We start from the raw sequence: 24302 nt of genomic DNA, 5'->3' as shown, positions 1-24302 counted from the left end.
ATGAATGCTTCTTAGCAGCCATAAATGACTCAAAAGTCACGCTAGAGAGTGTATTATTAGTCACGCTAGAGAGTGTGTTATAAGTCACGCATGTTATCAATGCTGCTTATTAGACACACAAAAACAATCCATATATTTCTTATGACACGCAAATATTCGCATTGTTTCGTGTACATTTTTATTTTTAGATTGACTTTTTATTCTAAAAACCACTCTAAATTCCATTTGCTCCGTCTTATTTATTCAGTAAACCTCAATGTTAATTGGACACTTAATTAAATTAAATGGGCGCCGTATAATATGTAAATATCACGATACAACTGACTGTGAATGGTCCCTTCAGGATTACAGTATTACAGTATTACAGTATTACAGTATTACGATCGTCTTCACAGCAGGAGGTTGAATTATTATTACTGTTTATTGTCCTGGGCCATATCAGGACTACAAGTATTGAATAATAAAGATACCTCAGCCATCTGAAAGGTAAATTAGACCGATACAGGCGCCTCACCAGATATAAGAGATGCATGGCCTATACAGGAGGATACTGCCAGTCTCTATAGCGATATGTGTGGTTGTTTACGTCACGTATCAAAGACAAACAAGTAAGTACTTTATATTTAATTAAATTTTATGTGTATTAATGCACTTTATTACATACTTACTAATAAATACGTGTTTTTTTTGTATATGCGATACGACACAATTGCTCTTACCCATATCAGCCTTCGCCGTATCACACCCCAAAAGCCGTATCAGCCCGCAAAACCCGTATCACACCCCTTTTAAAAAATATTCGTTTTCAATATTTCAAAAGAAAAATAGATCATAAGGTAGTAGCTTTTATAAGTAAGTATGTAATAAACAGAATAAAACATGCCTTTTTCCATATCACACCCAGTATCAACCCTCCACCAATATCAGCCCTTGGGCTGATATTGCAGTCTCGGGTTGATGCTGGGTGTGATATGGAAAAAGGCATGTATTATTCTCTATATATCAAGACTATCCCACTGGTACATGTACCTTATACCACTAGATTTGTTTGCGTCATTGGCATATACTTCCAAATTGTATAATGTAATATTTTCAGTAGTATAAGGGCAAGAAGTCTTTGATATCTTTATAGTTTTAAAACTATTCTAACACTAAATTGATCGAATTCATTTGTTTTCATTTTTTTCTCGGTATTCTAGACCTAAACATCTATGCCGTTACCTATGTAATTGATTAATAGATATTCGAGTTTATTGAAAATATTATTGAAATGAATGACAACCCTAGCATTACCTTATTAATATAGAAAATATAGATTTTTCTCATAAACTCTAGAAATTGAAGTGTGGAGGCATACATATCTAAATATTGTAAGTCAAAGCACAAAGTCAAACAAAATAAAAATGTACTTCACTATATTTTGGCCTATTGCTCAATGTAGTTTTTATTTATTTCCTATTCATCTTAGAAGACAGGTGTTAGAGATGTATTAACAGATGCTATATTCTAAACCTCTTATCATTATATGGACGACGGGACATCACTGAACTATTCATATGATATATGCAATGTATGATTTATATTTGATATACGCAATGTATGATTTATATTTGATATATGTAATGTATGATTTATATTTGATATATGCAATGTATGATTTATATTTGATATATGCAATATGTAATTTATATTTATTCTTCCATTCACATCGATAGACCCACACGTGTCTAATGTTTCATAATTATTTCATGTGTTTCTTCATTATTGTAATTCCTTTAATAGAAACTTTAGTAGGATTTGTTGAAACGCATTGTATGTTATGAATAGGATAATTTCAAAGCAGGAAATCGCATGTATATCCATCAAAAACACTGTTTGTTATGTAGTATGTTAACTTGATCACATCGTGACGTCACCAGAACCGCTAAGATGACTTCACAAAGCCACGACGATGGAAAAACTTGTGTTTTCATTTTACATTTTAAATAGTCATTAAATGTGCAGTTAAACAAGTTCTGGTTGAGAAGCTACATGTAGTCTTAAATAAAACCACAATGTCATTCGCATAATATCTGATTTCTATGAAAGTTTCTAAAGTTATAAACTCTTTATGCTGGGAATGAAGTTGGGATCCACTAGATACTGGTAATAATACATCTATTAACAGTGCTGTAGGGGTGGACAATTCATTAACAGTGCTGTAGGGGTAGACAATCTATTAACAGTGCTGTAGTGGTGGAAAATCAATTAACACTGCTGTAGGGGTAGGGCAATCCATTAACAATGCTGAAGGGATGGAAAATCAATTAACAGTGCTGTAGTGGTGGACAATCCATTAAAAGTGCTGTAGGGGTGGATAATCAACTTACAATGCTGTAGGGGTGGATAATCCATTAACACTGCTGTAGGGGTGGACAATCCATTAAGAGTGATATAGGGGTGGAGAATCCATTAACAGTGCTGGTGGGGTGGACAATCCATTAACAGTGCTGTAGGGATGCACATTCCATTATCAGTGTTGTAGGGATGGACAATCCATTAACAGTGATGTAGGGATGGACAATCCATTAACAGTGATGTAGGGATGGACAATGATTAACAATGCTGTAGCGATGGACAATTCATTTACAGTACTGTAGGAGTGGAAAATCCATTAACAGTGCTGTAGGGGTGGACAATCCATTAACAATGCTGTAGGGGTGGACAATCCATTAACAGTGCTACAGGAGTAGATAATCCATGTACAGTGCTGCAGGGATGGACAATCCATTATCAGTGCTGTAGGGATGGACAATCTATTAACAGTGCTGTGGGGTAGAATCCATTAACAGTGTTGTAGGGATGGACAATCCAATAACAATGCTGTGGGGTAGAATATCCATTAACATTGATATAGGGGTGGACAATCCATTAACAGTGCTGTAGGAGTGGCCAATCCATTAACAGTGCTGTAGGAGTAGATAATCCTTACCGGTGTTGTAAGGATGGACAATCCAATAACAATGCTGTGGGGTAGAATATCCATTAACAGTGATATAGGGGTGGACAATCCATTAACAGTGCTACAGGAGTGGACACTCCATTAACAGTGCTGTACGGGTGGACAATCCATTAACAGTGCTGTAGGGGTGGACTCTCCATTAGCACTGTTGTAGGGGTGGACAATCCATTAACAGTGCTACAGGAGTCGACAATCCATTAACAGTGCTGTACGGGTGGACAATCCATTAACAGTGCTGTAGGGGTGGACTCTCCATTAACACTGTTGTAGGGGTGGACAATCCATTAACAGTGATATAGGGGTGGACAATCCATTAACAGTGCTGTAGGAGTGGCCAATCCATTAAAAGTGCTGTAGGGATGCACATTCCATTAACAGTGCTGTAGGGGTGGACAATCCATTAACAGAACTGTAGGGTTTGCCAATCCAATAACAATGTTGTGGGGTAGGACAATCCATTAACAGAGCTGTAGGGTTGGACAATCCATTAACAGAGCAGTAGGGTAGGACAATCCATTAAAAGTACTGTAGGGGTAGAATATCCATTAACAGTGCTACAGGAGTGGACAATCCATTAACAGTGCTGTAGGGGTGGACAATCCATTAACAGTGATGTAGGGTTTGCCAATCCAATAACAATGTTGTGGGGTAGGACAATCCATTAACAGAGCTGTAGGGTTGGACAATCCATTAACAGAGCTGTAGGGTAGGACAATCCATTAAAAGTACTGTAGGGGTAGAATATCCATTAACAGTGCTACAGGAGTGGACAATCCATTAACAGTGCTGTAGGGGTGGACAATCCATTAACAGTGATGTAGGGTTTGCCAATCCAATAACAATGTTGTGGGGTAGGACAATCCATTAACAGAGCTGTAGGGTTGGACAATCCATTAACAGAGCTGTAGGGTAGGACAATCCATTAAAAGTACTGTAGGGGTAGAATATCCATTAACAGTGCTACAGGAGTGGACAATCCATTAACAGTACTGTAGGGGTGGGCACTCCATTAATTGTGCTGTAGTGGTGGACTATCCATTAATAGGGCTACAGGAGTGGACAATCCATTAACAGTGCTGTAGGGGTGGACAATCCATTAACAGTAATGTAGGGTTTGACAATCCAATAACAATGCTTTGGGGTAGGACAATCCATTAAAAGTACTGTAGGGGTAGAACAACCATTAACAGTGCTACAGGAGTGGACAATCCATTAACAGTGCTACAGGAGTGGACACTCCATTAACAGAGCTGTAGGGGTAGAACAACCATTAACAGTGCTACAGGAGTGGACACTCCATTAACAGTGTTGTAGGGATGGACAATCCATTAACAGTGTTATAGGGGTGGACAATCCATTAACAGAGCTGTAGGGTTGGACAATTTATAAACCCTGTTTTGGGGATGAACAATCACAAACAATGTGTTTCCAACGCACCACGGAACTGAGTAGGTATGTGATCAATTACTTGAAATTTCTGATATCATGTTAGGTATTTGGGAGAAAATATTTGTATTTCAAAATACGAATTTGAAAGGAAATTATAACCACAGTAAAAACGATATATTGATATAAATCAGATAACATCTGGATTGTTTGTGGCTGCAGCGTTCTTTTGTTATCAACAGTTACTATAAATATAAAGTTCACAAATATATTTTTGATATGAGTATTTGGATCTTTGTACCTGATACGCCTATGCCTTATGAAAGGATATAGACCACAGGAAATGTATCATTAGACCCATAAAGTATATTCCTGCTTTACTTTCAGAACAGTTTTTAATAACAGGAGATATGTCCGTTCGATTCTGGATGGATATGAAGATATATATAAATTGTATATGAGATATTTGTCATAATATTTAAAGATAACATATTAATTTTACATAAAAGACATTTAAGAAATGAATGGATTTCAATTGAAAATTTCTCCATAATGATATTAATATAAGCTTTGTACTACTGTATTGCTTGCAGATATAGAAGAATTTCAGAAGAAGACCATCCAGATCTCGTCTTCCTTAAAGTCACCAAATCCTTATCGGACGTACGGACAAGTCACTACGCAGACACCCGATCTCTCTCGGACGTACGGACAAGTCATCGAACAGTCATCCAATCCTTCTCGGACGTACGAACAAGTCACCATACAGACACCCGATCCCTCTCGGACATACGGACAAGTCACCAAGCAGACACCCGATCCCTCTCGGATATACGGACAAGTCGCCGTGCAGTCACATGATTTTTCTTGGACGTACGAAAACAGGTACACTTCTCTGTACGAGAAATGTGCTGAATTACCGAAGGCAAAAACGCACATCAGAGCTCCATTATATTTTTATTCTAAATCCAATAATGTTGCATTTTGCAAAGCACCGAAAACAGGCAGCACATTTATTGGGACTGTGGTCAAGGCACTGGAAAAGAATGGAGACCTGGTACGAAACATGTTTCATGTCAACCGAGAAAGTGTACATGGTCGAAATGAAGCAACTCTCGATACGATTGTCAAACAAAACTCACAGGATTTAAAAATAATTCTTGTGACACGGGATCCATTTACGAGACTTTTTTCAGCGTATTTAGACAAGTATTTTGTTTTAGGTATCTGGGGAAAACAAATGGCTCAGAATCTGGGTAAAGATCATAGAAAAATTAGAGATGGTTTCTGTGGATTTGACATATCGTTCCAAGAGTTTTTAGACTATGTAACGGATGTTAGCCTCGGCAACAAGAATACAGATGAACACACTTTGCCTGTGTCGAGCCTGTGTAATCCATGCTTCGTACGATATGACGTCATTTGTAAACAGGAGACCCTAACCTCTGATACAGAACACGTCCTCAAACTTATCAATATCACCGAGCAGAAGCGACTCGCCATTGTGAACATGATTCGTGGTAAAACCATGACAGATACTATTTTTTCTTGGATTTCGTCTCATTTGTGGTACTATATCGTTTATAAAAAAGATTGCTCATCCAAAATACTTCTCGTGGAAAGACTTTGGCAGGTGTTACAGCTTCAGGGATATATAAACGCCTCTCTGACCTTCCCGGCACGTTTGTTTAAGGTGAGGAAGGTTTGAAGGACAACATTACATTTCAACAAACACTCGATCGTTTAGTTTATTATTATAAATTAAATTACACATAAACGTTAATTAATTTCGTCAACACTACTTTCTATTTCACACACCATTCAAAATAACTCACTTGACACATTCTGTCACTTGGGGATAAAATGCCTATTTCCATTAAACCAGACGACTGAATATCTTACCGTCCTATGCATCACATTTGGTTAAGTACAGTGGCACGCTTCATTGCATGTGTAATGTATTATGGGAACTAAATACTCGAAATATTTCTGTTGTTTTCTCTTTCCTCAGAATTTGCCGGTGTTCAGGGCGGAGAGCGTGACAACGCTCATACTGAAACAGATACGCTCCAGCCCACTAACAGAATCCCAGACGTTTATACAAAGGACACGTATACTGCAGCAAGCTTATGGGCAAATAAAGCCAGCTACGGTAGCCAGAGTACAAACCATGTTTGCTCAAGACTTCAAACTCTTCGATTACGATCGGTCTCCGCCACATATTTAGTGCTGGTCTAACCGAGCACAATACGACCTGTTGCCTTATAAGATTGGTCTTGTTTTTATTCGAATGTTACTTAATTAAAACATAACAACGGAACACAGCCCAGCATTTTAAAGCACAACCTGTTTTAGGAACTCGTTATCATTTGTTAGTTACTAACCTTTGCGCCTGTGCCAAAGTATGTGATAATCTTTAAGCTTGAAACGTCTCCCAATGTAGGAACATGATTTGGTATTCAAATGCATTGACATGTAAGACTTAAGACGAACCTTCCCCGTAGGCTGTCTCTGAATCAATGGCACTTGAGGCCTTCTAGGCAGGAACTTAATAGGAACGGTTAACCTGTCGTTAATTTGACCAATGTGAGTGAGGTATGTCTTGTATCTTCTGAACAGCTTCAAAAAAGTGTCAAACTATAGACGTGGACGTTACCAAGACATAAGTGACTCTATTCGTGATTGCAGGACTGAGTAATCCGGCTATTTTATTCAACAATGCTTTAAGATATGGCTCGATTTTTACGGATCGTTTACCTACCTTGTGAAAAACTATCTGTTCATATAATGGTATTGATAGTTGTCTCCAGCTCTGACGGAATGACATCGTCGCTCAGCATCAGGTCATTCTTTCCTCAGAGACGTTTATTCCTCTCGACTGAATGTTTGGTTGTTTTTTCAACAAATAAAATAAAGTTTGTATTACAAGGGTGATATCCCACTGGTTTGTTCATAACTTCAAACTAGATAGAAGCAAATAACAAGTTAGGTATACAAAAAAAATTGTACCTTCCTAACAATAAGAGTACGTGATGTGAAAACTGCCTTGACCACAATCCCGATACCTGATGGTATTAATAGTATAGCATTAGAAATGATCAGTGGTACAGTAGTTCATGAAGCACACATGGAGATTTTTTGGATGTGACTGCATTTCGTAATATGAATTTCTAATAAGGCTCCAGTAATTTGCATGGTTCCATGGTATGTGTCCGCCTTTTATTTTGGATTCTGACGCGGATTATCAACTGTATCCGCAGACTTATAGGGTGGGTTAGCCAACGGGGTGCTTCGAGACATTAACAACAAGTTCACTAATTTTAATAATATTGACAAAGTGGAGCATATCTGATGCTTGGGTACCTGTTCTTAGGTTTGCTAGGACTCTACGGAGGTGCCTCAGATACTTGTGTAGACTGTTCACTTGTAAGTGTGTCAAACTCAGTGGCTACCATTTTTCAGTAAGATTTATGATGTCAACAAAGTTTTACAAAAAATACAAATGATATAGTAAACAGATATGTAATGGCGATTGGCATATGCATAGACTATATATTTAAATACTAGAAAATAGTACAATAGCAATATGATATTGTTCACATGTATATAAGCTAAATGATGAGCGTGTTTGTATTGTGCAAGTTTTGTATTTGTATAACGTTTTGTGATGTCTTTGAAATGTGAAAAAATAACAAAAATGAAATTGAAAAAACAGGTTGTAAAAAATGCGATTGCAATGGGCTCAACCTTCGATTGTTTACACTTCACGGTTTCGCATCTTAACATTACTTTGACCTTATGCATGATATCTCTCATAACGATTTAAACAATATCGACTATATACACGGCATTCCACTCAATATTTGAGAAGGACACGTAATACACAACATGAATAAGTATAGAACTTTATTTTTAAGTATGAGTAGTCTCCCTTTGAACGATCGGGTCTATAATGCTGTCGTTTATCTTTTTAAAAATATATCGTTACAATTAATTTGACACGACAGGGCCTTTTCTGTGTCAGATACTACCAACATAAGAACATTGAGATCCAGATATTTCAAGTAAGGTATGTTTATTGTACACTCTATGTAACCAGTTTATTCTAACAAAGAACAATTGGCAACAGTAACTTGACGGATCGAATCGTCCTTCCTTCCTGTACAATTCTCTCCTATATATGGATACTATTTGCAGCGTGCGCATCTGTACATGTTAAAATGCAGTATTGAGACGAAAAGGGAAGCATGGACTGGTTTGAAGAAACTTTACATCATCTAGTTCGAAAAAAAGGGTGTGTGAAGTAAGAGCATTGAAAAATGGAGATGTTGGAGTACAACTGATAGAATAATGTTTGTTTTTAATTCACTTGGTAACTTGCAATCCGTCCAATGTAAACCATGTGGATCATCACTGGAAAACTGTTATTAAGTAACATACAACTTTAATAAAATGGAGAGTTGGATGATGGCTAACCCAAATCAGAATAGAAGTTGCTCAGTTGAGGGGTTGGAAGGGGTTGGGTGGCATTTAAAAATACATACGACGGCCTTAAAAAGCACCAGTACGGAGTGCCTTCTTGAAGACCTTTCATATTGGATGACAACCGACGTCGGAGGAAAGTGCGTGCCATTGCAATACAGTTAGGGGAAGGAGAGGTTTTATAAACGGCTTGGTTGTGGTGATGGGAATTCGCCAAATGAAATGAGGACACTCTCATAGGGTGAACTATGTACAGTGGCATTGGCGCCGCGGTGGGCCGCGGTGGGGCCGCGGTGGGGCCGCGATGGCCAAGTTGTTAAGGCGTCTTACAATCTGCTACCACTAGCCCTCCACCACTGGGTCGCGGGTTCGAGACCTACGTGGGGCAGTTGCCAGGTAATGGTTTAGGTCGGTAGTTTTTCTCCGGGAACTCCGGCTTTCTTTTTCCACCACCAAAACCTGACACGTCGTTAAGGATCGCCGTCCCTCCGCCTAAAATTGTAATGAGGCATTGGTGTTTTTTTTCTACGGCATCGCTATTGCATAACCAAATCATTTCTGAACAATAACCCATACCTTGCGGTAGTTTCTTCAGATTTTTTGGGATAATATGAAATTTCGATTTACTTTTCGATTTTTGTTTTCAATGGAACAAAGTGAAACAAAATACATTTGATTTGATGCAACAATGGTTTATTAGAAATATAACACATAAAAAATAATAACAACGTAAATTTTGATGAACAAAACACACACAAAAATGAGTAATTTTCTAACAATAATACAAAAACAAACAAAAATGCCCTTTACATGAATCAATAAAATTCTGAGTGCCAATGCAACACGTTTAGGACAACGAAAAGAAAATATAGGTGACAAAAAATAAATATCTTGCGGACTTACTTATCATACAAAAAAAGATAAAGATACACAAAAAAAGAGAGACCACTCTTACATTTGTACCAATAATAATTCAAATTCTCAAAAAGTCATATATATAATTTACAACATACAATCTATTCAAGGGAAGATAACAACATTTTCGAAATGGTTATCAGGGGCAGGTGACTCTTACACTGAAAAACGACAGTGGAATTCTTTAGTGTTTTGCTCTGGCTGGGATGGGGATCCTTAAGTGACCGTAGCTGTTAATAGGTCGTAAAACACAAACAAACCAAACCAAAGTGGCATTAGGATGGCAACTATCTTATCAATTTTGTTTTATAAAATAGGCATCATCTGGCTATATATCTTCTTTGCGTAAAAAATTGCATACAAAATACCGTAGCATGTTTGATACACTTACAAGAGTGGAGGGGAATATTTACTTGGTACCAACAATCAGCTTCGTTCTGAACCATTTATACATGTAAGTGGTTGATTGGATCAATGTTGATTCCAGACACTGGCGGAAAACTTACTTTTGCAGTGGCTTCAGGCTTTACCTTTTTGTTGTCTACCAAGATACAGCCATTTGTTATATCCCGGAAGCTAGAATTACAAATACCCCGCAAACATTGTGGTATACGATGTCGTCAATTTTTCCGTTGTGTGATTTTTTAGGTTACATATGTATACGATATAACATGAAAAGTCTACCATTTGGTATAAATGAGTCGGAAAATTGCATCGTGGACTTTGTTTGAAAGAGCGGTTATTAGCATGTGTACTGTAATGATTGATTTAGCTGGAAGAAAAATATCAAATCATAAATTCAGAAACAAATAGATTAAATAGAAAAAATAATTACATATATGTAAATGAACACGTATTACACAAATCTAGCATGTTCTGCATGGACAAGATATGTAGTACACAGGCATAACATATATTACACAAACCGATGTTGTACGTAATATGTAGACAGGAATGCATTAGAAATACCTGAGGATAACATTAAGGTAAAAAGATGAATTCATCAGATCGTAACAGATGTTACAATGTAGATTGTGTGTGATAAAGATGTACAGTTTTTACTTAAACAGAAAACAAGATGAATGGTCTGATGTTCATGTCAGTAAGGTATACACTGTATTTACTATACACTGTATGGTCTGATGTTCATGTCAGTAAGGTATACACTGTATTTACTATACACTGTATTACTATACACTGTATGGTCTGATGTTTATGTCAGTAAGGTATACACTGTATTTACTATACACTATATGGTCTGATGTTCATGTCAGTAAGGTATACACTGTATTTACTATACACTGTATGGTCTGATGTTTATGTCAGTAAGGTATACACTGTATTTACTATACACTGTATGGTCTGATGTTCATGTCAGTAAGGTATACACTGTATTTACTATACACTGTATGGTCTGATGTTCATGTCAGTAAGGTATACACTGTATTTACTATACACTGTATGGTCTGATGTTTATGTCAGTAAGGTATACACTGTATTTACTATACACTGTATGGTCTGATGTTCATGTCAGTAAGGTATACACTGTATTTACTATACACTGTATGGTCTGATGTTTATGTCAGTAAGGTATACACTGTATTTACTATACACTGTATGGTCTGATGTTCATGTCAGTAAGGTATACACTGTATTTACTATACACTGTATGGTCTGATGTTTATGTCAGTAAGGTATACACTGTATTTACTATACACTGTATGGTCTGATGTTCATGTCAGTAAGGTATACACTGTATTTACTATACACTGTATGGTCTGATGTTCATGTCAGTAAGGTATACACTGTATTTACTATACACTGTATGGTCTGATGTTCATGTCAGTAAGGTATACACTGTATTTACTATACACTGTATGGTCTGATGTTCATGTCAGTAAGGTATACACTGTATTTACTATACACTGTATGGTCTGATGTTCATGTCAGTAAGGTATACACTGTATTTACTATACACTGTATGGTCTGATGTTCATGTCAGTAAGGTATACACTGTATTTACTATACACTGTATGGTCTGATGTTCATGTCAGTAAGGTATACACTGTATTTACTATACACTGTATGGTCTGATGTTCATGTCAGTAAGGTATACACTGTATTTACTATACACTGTATGGTCTGATGTTCATGTCAGTAAGGTATACACTGTATTTACTATACACTGTATGGTCTGATGTTTATGTCAGTAAGGTATACACTGTATTTACTATACACTGTATGGTCTGATGTTCATGTCAGTAAGGTATACACTGTATTTACTATACACTGTATGGTCTGATGTTTATGTCAGTAAGGTATACACTGTATTTACTATACACTGTATGGTCTGATGTTCATGTCAGTAAGGTATACACTGTATTTACTATACACTGTATGGTCTGATGTTTATGTCAGTAAGGTATACACTGTATTTACTATACACTGTATGGTCTGATGTTCATGTCAGTAAGGTATACACTGTATTTACTATACACTGTATGGTCTGATGTTTATGTCAGTAAGGTATACACTGTATTTACTATACACTGTATGGTCTGATGTTCATGTCAGTAAGGTATACACTGTATTTACTATACACTGTATGGTCTGATGTTTATGTCAGTAAGGTATACACTGTATTTACTATACACTGTATGGTCTGATGTTCATGTCAGTAAGGTATACACTGTATTTACTATACACTGTATGGTCTGATGTTTATGTCAGTAAGGTATACACTGTATTTACTATACACTGTATGGTCTGATGTTTATGTCAGTAAGGTATACACTGTATTTACTATACACTGTATGGTCTGATGTTTATGTCAGTAAGGTATACACTGTATTTACTATACACTGTATGGTCTGATGTTTATGTCAGTAAGGTATACACTGTATTTACTATACACTGTATGGTCTGATGTTCATGTCAGTAAGGTATACACTGTATTTACTATACACTGTATGGTCTGATGTTTATGTCAGTAAGGTATACACTGTATTTACTATACACTGTATGGTCTGATGTTCATGTCAGTAAGGTATACACTGTATTTACTATACACTGTATGGTCTGATGTTTATGTCAGTAAGGTATACACTGTATTTACTATACACTGTATGGTCTGATGTTCATGTCAGTAAGGTATACACTGTATTTACTATACACTGTATGGTCTGATGTTTATGTCAGTAAGGTATACACTGTATTTACTATACACTGTATGGTCTGATGTTCATGTCAGTAAGGTATACACTGTATTTACTATACACTGTATGGTCTGATGTTTATGTCAGTAAGGTATACACTGTATTTACTATACACTGTATGGTCTGATGTTCATGTCAGTAAGGTATACACTGTATTTACTATACACTGTATGGTCTGATGTTTATGTCAGTAAGGTATACACTGTATTTACTATACACTGTATGGTCTGATGTTTATGTCAGTAAGGTATACACTGTATTTACTATACACTGTATGGTCTGATGTTTATGTCAGTAAGGTATACACTGTATTTACTATACACTGTATGGTCTGATGTTTATGTCAGTAAGGTATACACTGTATTTACTATACACTGTATGGTCTGATGTTTATGTCAGTAAGGTATACACTGTATTTACTATACACTGTATGGTCTGATGTTCATGTCAGTAAGGTATACACTGTATTTACTATACACTGTATGGTCTGATGTTTATGTCAGTAAGGTATACACTGTATTTACTATACACTGTATGGTCTGATGTTTATGTCAGTAAGGTATACACTGTATTTACTATACACTGTATGGTCTGATGTTCATGTCAGTAAGGTATACACTGTATTTACTATACACTGTATGGTCTGATGTTTATGTCAGTAAGGTATACACTGTATTTACTATACACTGTATGGTCTGATGTTTATGTCAGTAAGGTATACACTGTATTTACTATACACTGTATGGTCTGATGTTTATGTCAGTAAGGTATACACTGTATTTACTATACACTGTATGGTCTGATGTTTATGTCAGTAAGGTATACACTGTATTTACTATACACTGTATGGTCTGATGTTCATGTCAGTAAGGTATACACTGTATTTACTATACACTGTATGGTCTGATGTTTATGTCAGTAAGGTATACACTGTATTTACTATACACTGTATGGTCTGATGTTTATGTCAGTAAGGTATACACTGTATTTACTATACACTGTATGGTCTGATGTTTATGTCAGTAAGGTATACACTGTATTTACTATACACTGTATGGTCTGATGTTTATGTCAGTAAGGTATACACTGTATTTACTATACACTGTATGGTCTGATGTTTATGTCAGTAAGGTATACACTGTATTTACTATACACTGTATGGTCTGATGTTTATGTCAGTAAGGTATACACTGTATTTACTATACACTGTATGGTCTGATGTTTATGTCAGTAAGGTATACACTGTATTTACTATACACTGTATGGTCTGATGTTTATGTCAGTAAGGTATACACTGTATTTACTATACACTGTATGGTCTGATGTTCATGTCAGTAAGGTATACACTGTATTTACTATACACTGTATGGTCTGATGTTTATGTCAGTAAGGTATACACTGTATTTACTATACACTGTATGGTCTGATGTACATGTCAGTAAGGTATACACTGTATTTACTATACACTATATGGTCTGATGTTTATGCCAGTAAGGTATAGACTGTATTTACTATACAATGTATGGTCTGATGTTCAAGTCAGTAAGGTATACACTGTATTTACTATTCACTATATGGTCTGATGTTTATGTCAGTAAGGTATACACTGTATTTACTATACACTGTATGGTCTGATGTTTATGCCAGTAGGGTATAGACTGTATTTACTATTCACTATATGGTCTGATGTTTATGTCAGTAAGGTATACACTGTATTTACTATACACTGTATTACTATACACTGTATTACTATACAATGTATTACTATACAATGTATTACTATACACTGTATTACTATACACTGTATGGTCTGATGTTTATGTCAGTAAGGTATACACTGTATTTACTATACACTGTATGGTCTGATGTTTATGTCGGTAAGGTATACACTGTATTTACTATACGCTGTATGGTCTGATGTTCATGTCAATAAGGTATACACTGTATTTACTATACACTGTATGGTCTGATGTTCATGTCAATAAGGTATAGACTGTATTTACTATACACTGTATGGTCTGATGTTCATGTCAGTAAGTTATGCACTGTATTTACTATACACTGTATGGTCTGATGTTTATGTCAGTAAGGTATACAGTGTATTTAATATACACTGCATGGTCTGATGTTCATGTCAGTAAGGTATACACCTTATTTACTATACACTATATGGTCTGATGTTCATGTCAGTAAGGTATACACTGTATTTACTATACACTGCATGGTCTGATGTTTATGTCAGTAAGGTATACACTGTATTTACTATTCACTATATGGTCTGATGTTTATGTCAGTAAGGTTTACACTATTTACTATACACTGCATGGTCTGATGTTCATGTCAGTAAGGTATACACTGTTTCTACTATATACTGTATGGTCAGATGTTTATGTCAGTAAGGTATACACTGTATTTACTATACACTGCATGGTCTGATGTTCATGTCAGTAAGGTATACACTGTTTCTACTATATACTGTATGGTCAGATGTTTATGTCAGTAAGGTATTCACTGTATTTACTATCCACTGTATGGTCTGATGTTCATGTCAGTAAGGAATACACTATTTACTATACACTGTATGGTCTGATGTTCATGTCAGTAAGTTATGCACTGTATTTACTATACACTGTATGGTCTGATGTTCATGTCAATAAGGTATAGACTGTATTTACTATACACTGTATGGTCTGATGTTCATGTAAGTAAGTTATGCACTGTATTTACTATACACTGTACGGTCTGATGTTTATGTCAGTAAGGTATACAGTGTATTTACTATACACTATATGGTCTGATGTTTATGTCAGTAAGGTTTACACTATTTACTATACACTGTATGGTCTGATGTTCATGTCAGTAAGGTATACACTGTTTGTACTATATACTGTATGGTCAGATGTTTATGTCAGTAAGGTATACACTGTATTTACTATCCACTGTATGGTCTGATGTTCATGTCAGTAAGGTATACACTGTATTTACTATACACTGTATGGTCTGATGTTTATGTCAGTAAGGTATAAACTTTTTACTATACACTGTATGGTCCGATGTTCATGTCAGTAAGGTATACACTATTTACAATACACTGTATGGTCTGATGTTCATGTCAGTAAAGTATACACTGTATTTACTATACACTGTATGGTCTGATGTTTATGTCAGTAAGGTATACACTGTATTTACTATACACTGTATGGTCTGATTTGATATTTATTTTAGTAAAGTATACACTTTATTGACTATACACTTAATTGTTTGATGCTTATATAAGTAAGGTATACACTGTATGGTTTATATAAGTAAACTGTACACTGTATTTTCTGCTTTAAATTGTATGGTATAATTAAAGTATACATCGTAGGATTTTATGTTTTTGTCAGTAAGGTAGAGACAGCAGGTTTCTATTGACAAAACTTAACAAGGTGATAGCCAGGATAGAACTCTGTAGTCGACAGTCATCAACAGAGTAGCGTTTGTCATACCCGAGTGCTTCCCACTCAGATCCGCTGATTAGAAACACGGGGTTTATACCCCGATACGGTTAGTCGTGTGCGATATAGTTCAGTTAAACTCAGCCTCTCAGGACAACATGATAAATGATAAGTGTGAATCTGTAAGCGGTGGTCAAGAGGATATTGATCCTACTGAACGGGCCCCAGGGAGTTGTAAACGGTTGGCAAGTCACGCCCTTGTTATAGCAGTATGTGGCGGGGTTGTTATTGGATTCGGACTTGGGTTCGCACTTCGTCAGACTCACCTTTCGGAGGATGCTATGATGTGGACAGGTAAACATTGTTTTTAAACAAACCATGTGTTTTTACAAGTTTTGATCTAAATTAGTTGACTTTTCGTTGATGCATTCATCCTCCACAGAAAAGTTAGATCCCCAGCGATTGACAGTTTTAATATAACAATTCAAATCTTTTCCTTGTAATTAAAAAGACACTTAAGAAATGTTTAAGTGCTGGTAAGGGTTTGACTAATTGCGGTGTACAGTAAAACCCCACTTCGTCGAACTCGATTTACTTGAATACCCCCTCATTCGTCGAACAGTTCGTTTGGTCCCGACCGAGTCCTTACATATTCTTCGTAAAGTAACCCCGGATAAGTCGAACCGTTATTCCTCGAACAAAAAGTCGTCCCGACTGTATTAATCCTTTCTATTCGTCGAATAGGTGTGACCTGATATTTTACCTGTGTATCACAGGTACCGGTATCGAAGAGTTCCTCTCGTTTTGATATTTTGTAAAATTAACGTAGCCGATTACAGCATAGCTATGTACCAGCAAATCTTATAATGAAAAATATGTGTTTTCTGATATATGAGTGATTTGCAATAAAACGTTGATGATCTAAATTACTTGTTTAAACGGGATATGTAGATATTTCTTAATCTTCATCATTTAGATTTGTGTTTCAGCATCAGATGTCACAGAATGTCCATACTGATTAAAATCTTAGTACATCCATTTGACTATTTGGTTATGCTAAACAGCCTGCTTTATGCTATCGTTGTCGCTAAACAGCCTGCTTTATGCTATCGTTGTCGCTAAATATCCTACTTTATGCTATCGTTGTTGCTAAACAGCCTACTTTATGCTATCGTTGTCGCTAAACAGCCTGCTTTATGCTATCGTCGTCGTTAAACAGCCTGCTTTATGCTATCTTTGTCGCTAAACAGCCTGGTTTATGCTATCGTTGTCGCTAAACAGCCTGCTTTATGCTATCTTTGTCGCTAAACAGCCTAGTTTATGCTATCTTTGTCGCTAAACAGCCTGCTTTATGCTATCGTCGTCGCTAAACAGCCTGCAGTATGCTATCGTCGTCGTTAAACAGCCTTTTTATGCTGTCGTTGTCGCTAAATATCCTACTTTATGCTATCGTTGTCGCTAAACAGCCTGCTTTATGCTATCGTCGTCGCTAAACAACCTGCTATGCTATCGTCGTCGCTAAACCGCCTGCAGTATGCTATCGTCGTCGTTAAACAGCCTGCTTTATGCTATCGTCGTCGCTAAACAACCTGCAATGCTATCGTCGTCGCTAAACCGCCTGCAGTATGCTATCGTCGTCGTTAAACAGCCTTCTTTATGCTATCGTCGTCGCTAAACAACCTGCAATGCTATCGTCGTCGCTAAACAGCCTGCTTTATGCTTTCGTTGTGGCTAACCAGCCTGCTTTATGCTATCGTTGTCGCTGAACAGCCTGCAATGCTATCGTTGTCGCTAAACAGCCTGCTTTATGCTATCGTTGTCGCTAAACAGCCTGCTTTATACTATTGCGTCTCTAAACAGCCTGCTTTATACTATTGCGGCGCTAAACAGCCTGCTATGCTATCGGTGTCGCTAAACAGCCTGCTGTATGCTATCGTTGTCGCTAGACAGCCTGCTTTATGCTATCTTTGTCGCTAAACAGCCTGGTTTATGCTATCGTTGTCGCTGAACAGCCTGCTATGCTATCGTTGTCGCTAACCAGCCTGCTTTATGCTCTCGTTGTGGCTAACCAGCCTGCTTTATGCCATTGTTGTCGCTGAACAGCCTGCAATGCTATCGTTGTGCCTCAACAGCCTGCTTTATGCTATCGTTGTTGCTAAACAGCCTGCTTTATGCTATCGTTGTCGCTATCCCAGTCTCACTTTTAGGATATCACTTGGATTTGACATGTAAGCAATCAACAAGTTTAACCCTTCCGTAACATTTTGTCTTTTTCTCTTTTTACTTTTTCAACGCTTACAAAATGTATAAATTTTCTTGTGTTTATATTATGCTGTAATCTCCCCGATTTTTAATTCGAATAACGGTTTTATATATACCTCAGTATAATGTTCTCTTTTTCTTACCCTAAACAATGAATAAAAGCGTGTTGTGTAGATATTTAAACCACATAAATGCTATCCGACCTAAACGTGCACGAGAGAGATTGTACTACATTTGTAAACAACACCAGGCAGTCAGTTTGGTCAAACGTTTGATGCAATTACTTACTTCGGTGTGTTTTTTCTAGAAACTGTTAGACACTGTGCAATATCGGTGGTACATAATTAAATTAAATCGACATCGGGAATGTCTACCCCTTCGTTAATAGGTCATAAGTTTGAGAAAATCAGAAAAGTGTGTTCCTATTGGCTACTAAGGGTTATAAATTCTATATTATATTGTTAATGCCATTAAATTAAGACATACACCGACAAAACCAATTGGAGTCTTTAGTTTCAAAATTATATGTCAATTCCCATAGCCATTTGTATTACTAATAGCTGTCTTAATATGGATCTTTCAGATTGTATTTTTATATACTGTGCAATAAGTTTTACTTTCATGCTTGATTTTTTTTCAAATTGTTGCCCCGTTCTTTGTGTATTATTGAAATTCATCACTTAAACAGGTAGATGTAGTCTGGTATCGTCACCATGCATAGCCTGCTGGCGCTTCGTGTGTGATGATGACCAGGAAAAATATTGCGTAGTTCGTTTCTGTGCTATTACCGACAATACACAAACTACCTAAGTTTGAGGAATATATAGGTACGTCTGAAATGGATCTACATTATTTCCATAATTGCTGGATATCATCAAATTAAAAATGTCGATTTCAATCATGTTAGGAATATTATGGAACAGCCAGTTGCCATTCGTTCTACCTAACGTCAATGTCTGCGTTTTAGAGTGTCATCGAAATTGTTGCCCGATGTCTTATCCAGTTGATCTACTAGGACAGTGTCACAATATCTGGAACGACTTTCAAGTAACAATTTTAACATCTGATAGCAGGTTTTATCCGATTCCGGGAGCATGGGGTCAAACGCAAAGCAAAGAACGCAAATTCCTGGCAGAACTCCTGTTCAAAGGACATTTGGTTAACGAAGAAGGGGTCCCTAGAAAGTCAGCACAGGTTGCTTCTCAGTGAGTCCCCTATTTAATATTGGGGAAACATATACACAACTCTTAAGTGATTTGCTTCTGTTCAGCACCCGTCAAAAATCTTATACTGACCCGAGTTTGTAACACTCGATAGTCTATACTCAGATTTGTGATGTGACTGAACATTACTGTCTTCTTTTTCAAATGTTTGGTGGTCCCTTTCGACGTTAGACAAGCGTCATTACCAGCTATACCTTGAACCACCATTCTTCTAAACCTATAGTATATCTGACATCTACAATGATCCGTATTGGCTGAGGTGTATACTAGTGTCATCCTTTATGTCCGTCCATTTTTCGTACGTTCGTCTGTCTACATTTTGCTTGTCTGGAGCTTCTTTACTCAAGTATTTAACAAAATGACACTTCAACCAAGCCTTTCTTACATCATTCTTGGAGCCCATTCAAAAGGCAATGCCATATGTTTAGGACCAAGGCCGAAGCTACAGATTCATAAAAAAGACGTTGGTAATGTTAGATATTTGATTTGTCCGCAGATTCCTGCCTGAATTTCGAACTAAACTTTATGAAACTACGCACAATTTATCCTTGTGTTAATATCTGAAGACAGCTTAAGCTAAAGGTCATAGGTATAAGATTAAGGGCACTGCTACAGGATGTTTACATGGTGACGGAAATATTTTCAAAAAAAACCTCCATATTTCTTAATACTATAATCTAAATGTACACTGCTTGTTTGCATTTATACATGCAAGTGCAACTTCAATAACTATCCCGTAAGAGGAAGATACTCAGGTTGGCCTCCATCATGAGGTGAATGGGCGTGTAGTTATGTATTGTCTGTGTATTTTATTTTGGTTAAATTCAGAGCTCTGGTTCAAAGAGACAGTCACTTTCAATCAATGATTTTGAACGGGTTAAATGTGATGAAATCTTCAAATGGATTTATTTAAAGAAGTGTAAAGTCTGAAGTAGTGATAATTTCCCTATAGCTTACTGACATCATTTGCTTTAAAGTGTCATTCAATTCCAAATACAAATTGTAAAAATCTCCTTTGAAAGATCTCATATGGACATGGTTCTCGTGCGGACATTACACCGAGGCTTTATGTATAAGATCTATATTGACGGTAATTTGTCGGTAGCTTGCTGCGATAAAGTGACGTGAAACTTGTTTAAAGGCCAAAAAGAGTAAAATGTGTTAAAATATTATATTTATAACAAAAGGTAGGTAAGTTACAATATTTGGCCTGTTGTTGGTCGATGTGAAGAGCTATCGGCTTTACGTTGTCCCATTTTCTAGATCGTAGAGGACATAACTTCATACTCCTAGAAACTGCGATTCACGATAAGAATAAGAATGACATGACAGGATATTTTGTTCCGAATGCTAAGCTTGATGTGTTCTGTATTGATAAACGAGTTTTATCTAACTACTGGATATGTCGCTGTATGACATGACAGGATATTGTGTTCCGAATGCTAAGCTTGATGTGTTCTGTATTGATAAACGAGTTTTATCTAGCTACTGGATATGTCGCTGTATGACATGACAGGATACTGTGTTCCGAATGCTAAGCTTGATGTGTTCTGTATTGATAAACGAGTTTTATCTAACTACTGGATATGTCGTTGTATGACATGACAGGATATTGTGTTCCGAATGCTAAGCTTGGCGTGTTCTGTATTGATAAACGAGTTGTAATTAACTACTGGATATGTCGCTGTATGACATGACAGGATATTGTGTTCCGAATGCTTAACTTGATGTGTTCTGTATTGATAAACGAGTTTTATCTAACTACTGGGTATGTCGCTGTATGACATAACAGGATATTGTGTTCCGAATGCTAAGCTTGGTGTGTTCTGTATTGATAAACGAGTTGTAATTAACTACTGGATATGTCGCTGTATGACATGACAGGATATTGTGTTCCGAATGCTAAGCTTGATGTGTTCTGTATTGATAAACGAGTTTTATCTAACTACTGGATATGTCGCTGTATGACATGACAGGATATTGTGTTCCGAATGCTAAGCTTGGTGTGTTCTGTATTGATAAACGAGTTTTATCTAACTACTGGATATGTCGCTGTATGACATGACAGGATATTGTGTTCCGAATGCTAAGCTTGGTGTGTTCTGTATTGATAAACGAGTTTTATCTAACTACTGGATATGTCGCTGTATGACATGACAGGATATTGTGTTCCGAATGCTAAGCTTGGTGTGTTCTGTATTGATAAACGAGTTTTATCTAACTACTGGATATGTCGCTGTATGACATGACAGGATATTGTGTTCCGAATGCTAAGCTTGGTGTGTTCTGTATTGATAAACGAGTTTTATCTAACTACTGGATATGTCGCTGTATGACATGACAGGATATTGTGTTCCGAATGCTAAGCTTGGTGTGTTCTGTATTGATAAACGAGTTTTATCTAACTACTGGATATGTCGCTGTATGACATGACAGGATATTGTGTTCCGAATGCTAAGCTTGGTGTGTTCTGTATTGATAAACGAGTTTTATCTAACTACTGGATATGTCGCTGTATGCATGTGGTTATTATAGTTGTTCATTACAACCGTCGGTATATTGAAACGTACATGAGGCACCTTTTACGTAAACTCTCGTAAATTATAACTCAAGAGATTGTTATCATATAACATACAACACAATTAAAGCATCACAGTAAACCTCATTTGTATCGCATTCCATAAAACATTTCAGTCATATGATATGGAATCTTTCTTAAACGTGTTATAAATCTAATATAGAAATGGAAAGGCTTTTAACGTTCCACCATTTATCCACCTGTGAATTCATAAATCATATTCTTTTCAATGCATGAGCATAACTACATAATAACCCGATTAAGAGAAACCCACCTAAAGAGGTAGACATGTTTTGACGGGACATCTTCCGGTCACGTTTTCATATGATACAGTATATAATGTTTTGCATGACGGGTAAACTCATTTTGAAGAAACTATAATCTTTATACAGTATTTTGACTGAAAAGCTATAGACCAGAACGCCTAATTTCTTCATCGAAAATGTATTCAAAATATTTCTTTATTTATGTGACATTAAAAGAACTTTCTACCTTGTTCAATTCTCCTTTTCTCTGACGGAGAGCAATGAACAGGTGCCCCTATTCATTTCATGTAAAAACGAACGGAAATCAGCGATACACTCATAGAAGCACTGTACAATCCTCTTCAATCAAATCAGAAATGCAAATCATCTTCTCCATAGCACCATGACAATTCTTCAAAATCTACTCACTTTCTCAGTAGCACTATGAGATACGTGAAAATTGGAGGAAGGGGCATCGGGAGAAAACTTTTCATGACATCTTGAATTCTGCAACATGCAAAATTGAAATGACTCCACAGAAAACTGAGGCCACTGTGATGATACAGCCAGCAGAGGAAATCATGATATGTTTTTGATGTAAAGTTGAATATTACTAGTTTTCTGGTTGTCTCTGTCCAGATGGCTCACTCACATTCTCACACTCACTCAGCCTAGAACGAACTGTATAAGCCATTTCTACCTCTTTAACGACCACGGGCTGACCTCGACACGTTTTCACCACACCCGGAAGGCAATACTTAGATTTGTGCTGTAAAATTGATGTAAAACTTTTTTACCATCTGCGGTCAGATTTCTGTTTACAGTGTCAGCATATTTTTTTTTTTATCTTCAATAAACTTATTACCAAGTTTAAATTGAAACAGCAGTTTTTGAGTGTTTCGAAATTCTTTCTTAAACACGATTTATTTACGTAGCATGAGACAATACCTCAGTTTTTGATGGGCTATAATGAAGTTTTTAATTGGTTGGCCTCGGGGTCCTGGTTCGCAGTGTCAGCCTCTTTCAATGTTAAACGAACCTGATAAACAAATTATCACTTAAAGCGCCTTCCTTTTTTATTGTTTACAGGATTGCCAGGTGAAATATTCATGAGAATGTTAAAAGTGACAATCTTACCAGTTATTGTATGCAGTATCATTCACGGTAAGTAGGCTTGTAAGGCTGTTTGTGTGTAGAAAACAAACATCATAAATTATTAGTAAGCTGTCCTTTTTTAAGAAACCATGTGCAACCCTACATTACGTACATGTATATTCTGTTTTCATATGTAATTGGTATTAAACGAGGGTCCACTGCAAAAAGGCTTTCAGCTATTCATCGTTTGGCCTGAAGGTGAAGGACACGGCAGACTACAAATTTGTTTTTGGGTAATGGCCCATCTTTTCTCTTGATATTTCGCCTCACCAAATCTTTCAATGCAAACGATTTAGAACAGGTTGGATACCCATAAATGTCGATGGATTGTGACGTTTTTTTAGCCAAATCAACCATCTCACGAGGATCTTATTTTGACCTTTTGGCCTTCACCTTTTTCGTT

At 36.6% G+C, this 24302-nt stretch overlaps 2 protein-coding genes across 3 annotated transcripts in view; both read left to right on the top strand.

Annotated features, from left to right (window-relative positions):
• Positions 1 to 526: 526 nt before the first annotated feature.
• On the top strand, positions 527 to 7310 carry LOC110450272. Its single transcript, XM_021497726.1, has 3 exons — positions 527 to 608; positions 4981 to 6080; positions 6399 to 7310. The coding sequence occupies exons 1-3, from the start codon at positions 527 to 529 to the stop codon at positions 6612 to 6614; spliced, it is 1398 nt and encodes a 465-aa protein (XP_021353401.1). The 3' UTR covers positions 6615 to 7310.
• A 9222-nt stretch (positions 7311 to 16532) lies between these two features.
• The window catches only part of LOC110450244 (putative sodium-dependent excitatory amino acid transporter glt-6), a 20783-nt gene continuing 13013 nt past the window's right edge, over positions 16533 to 24302 (top strand). For both annotated transcript variants that reach the window (XM_021497644.1, XM_021497642.1), the window contains exons 1-2: positions 16533 to 16790; positions 23834 to 23908. In XM_021497644.1, coding sequence (XP_021353319.1) covers positions 16595 to 16790; positions 23834 to 23908 — 271 coding nt within the window. In that variant the 5' untranslated portion in view covers positions 16533 to 16594. The remainder of the gene's footprint in view (positions 16791 to 23833; positions 23909 to 24302) is intronic.

The sequence above is a fragment of the Mizuhopecten yessoensis genome, unplaced genomic scaffold, assembly GCF_002113885.1.
Source record: "Mizuhopecten yessoensis strain PY_sf001 unplaced genomic scaffold, ASM211388v2 scaffold5141, whole genome shotgun sequence".
In the NCBI taxonomy this organism is placed as follows: Eukaryota; Metazoa; Mollusca; class Bivalvia; order Pectinida; family Pectinidae; genus Mizuhopecten; species Mizuhopecten yessoensis.
Note: the sequence above shows the minus strand (reverse complement) of the source record. Positions and strands in the feature narration are given on the sequence as shown.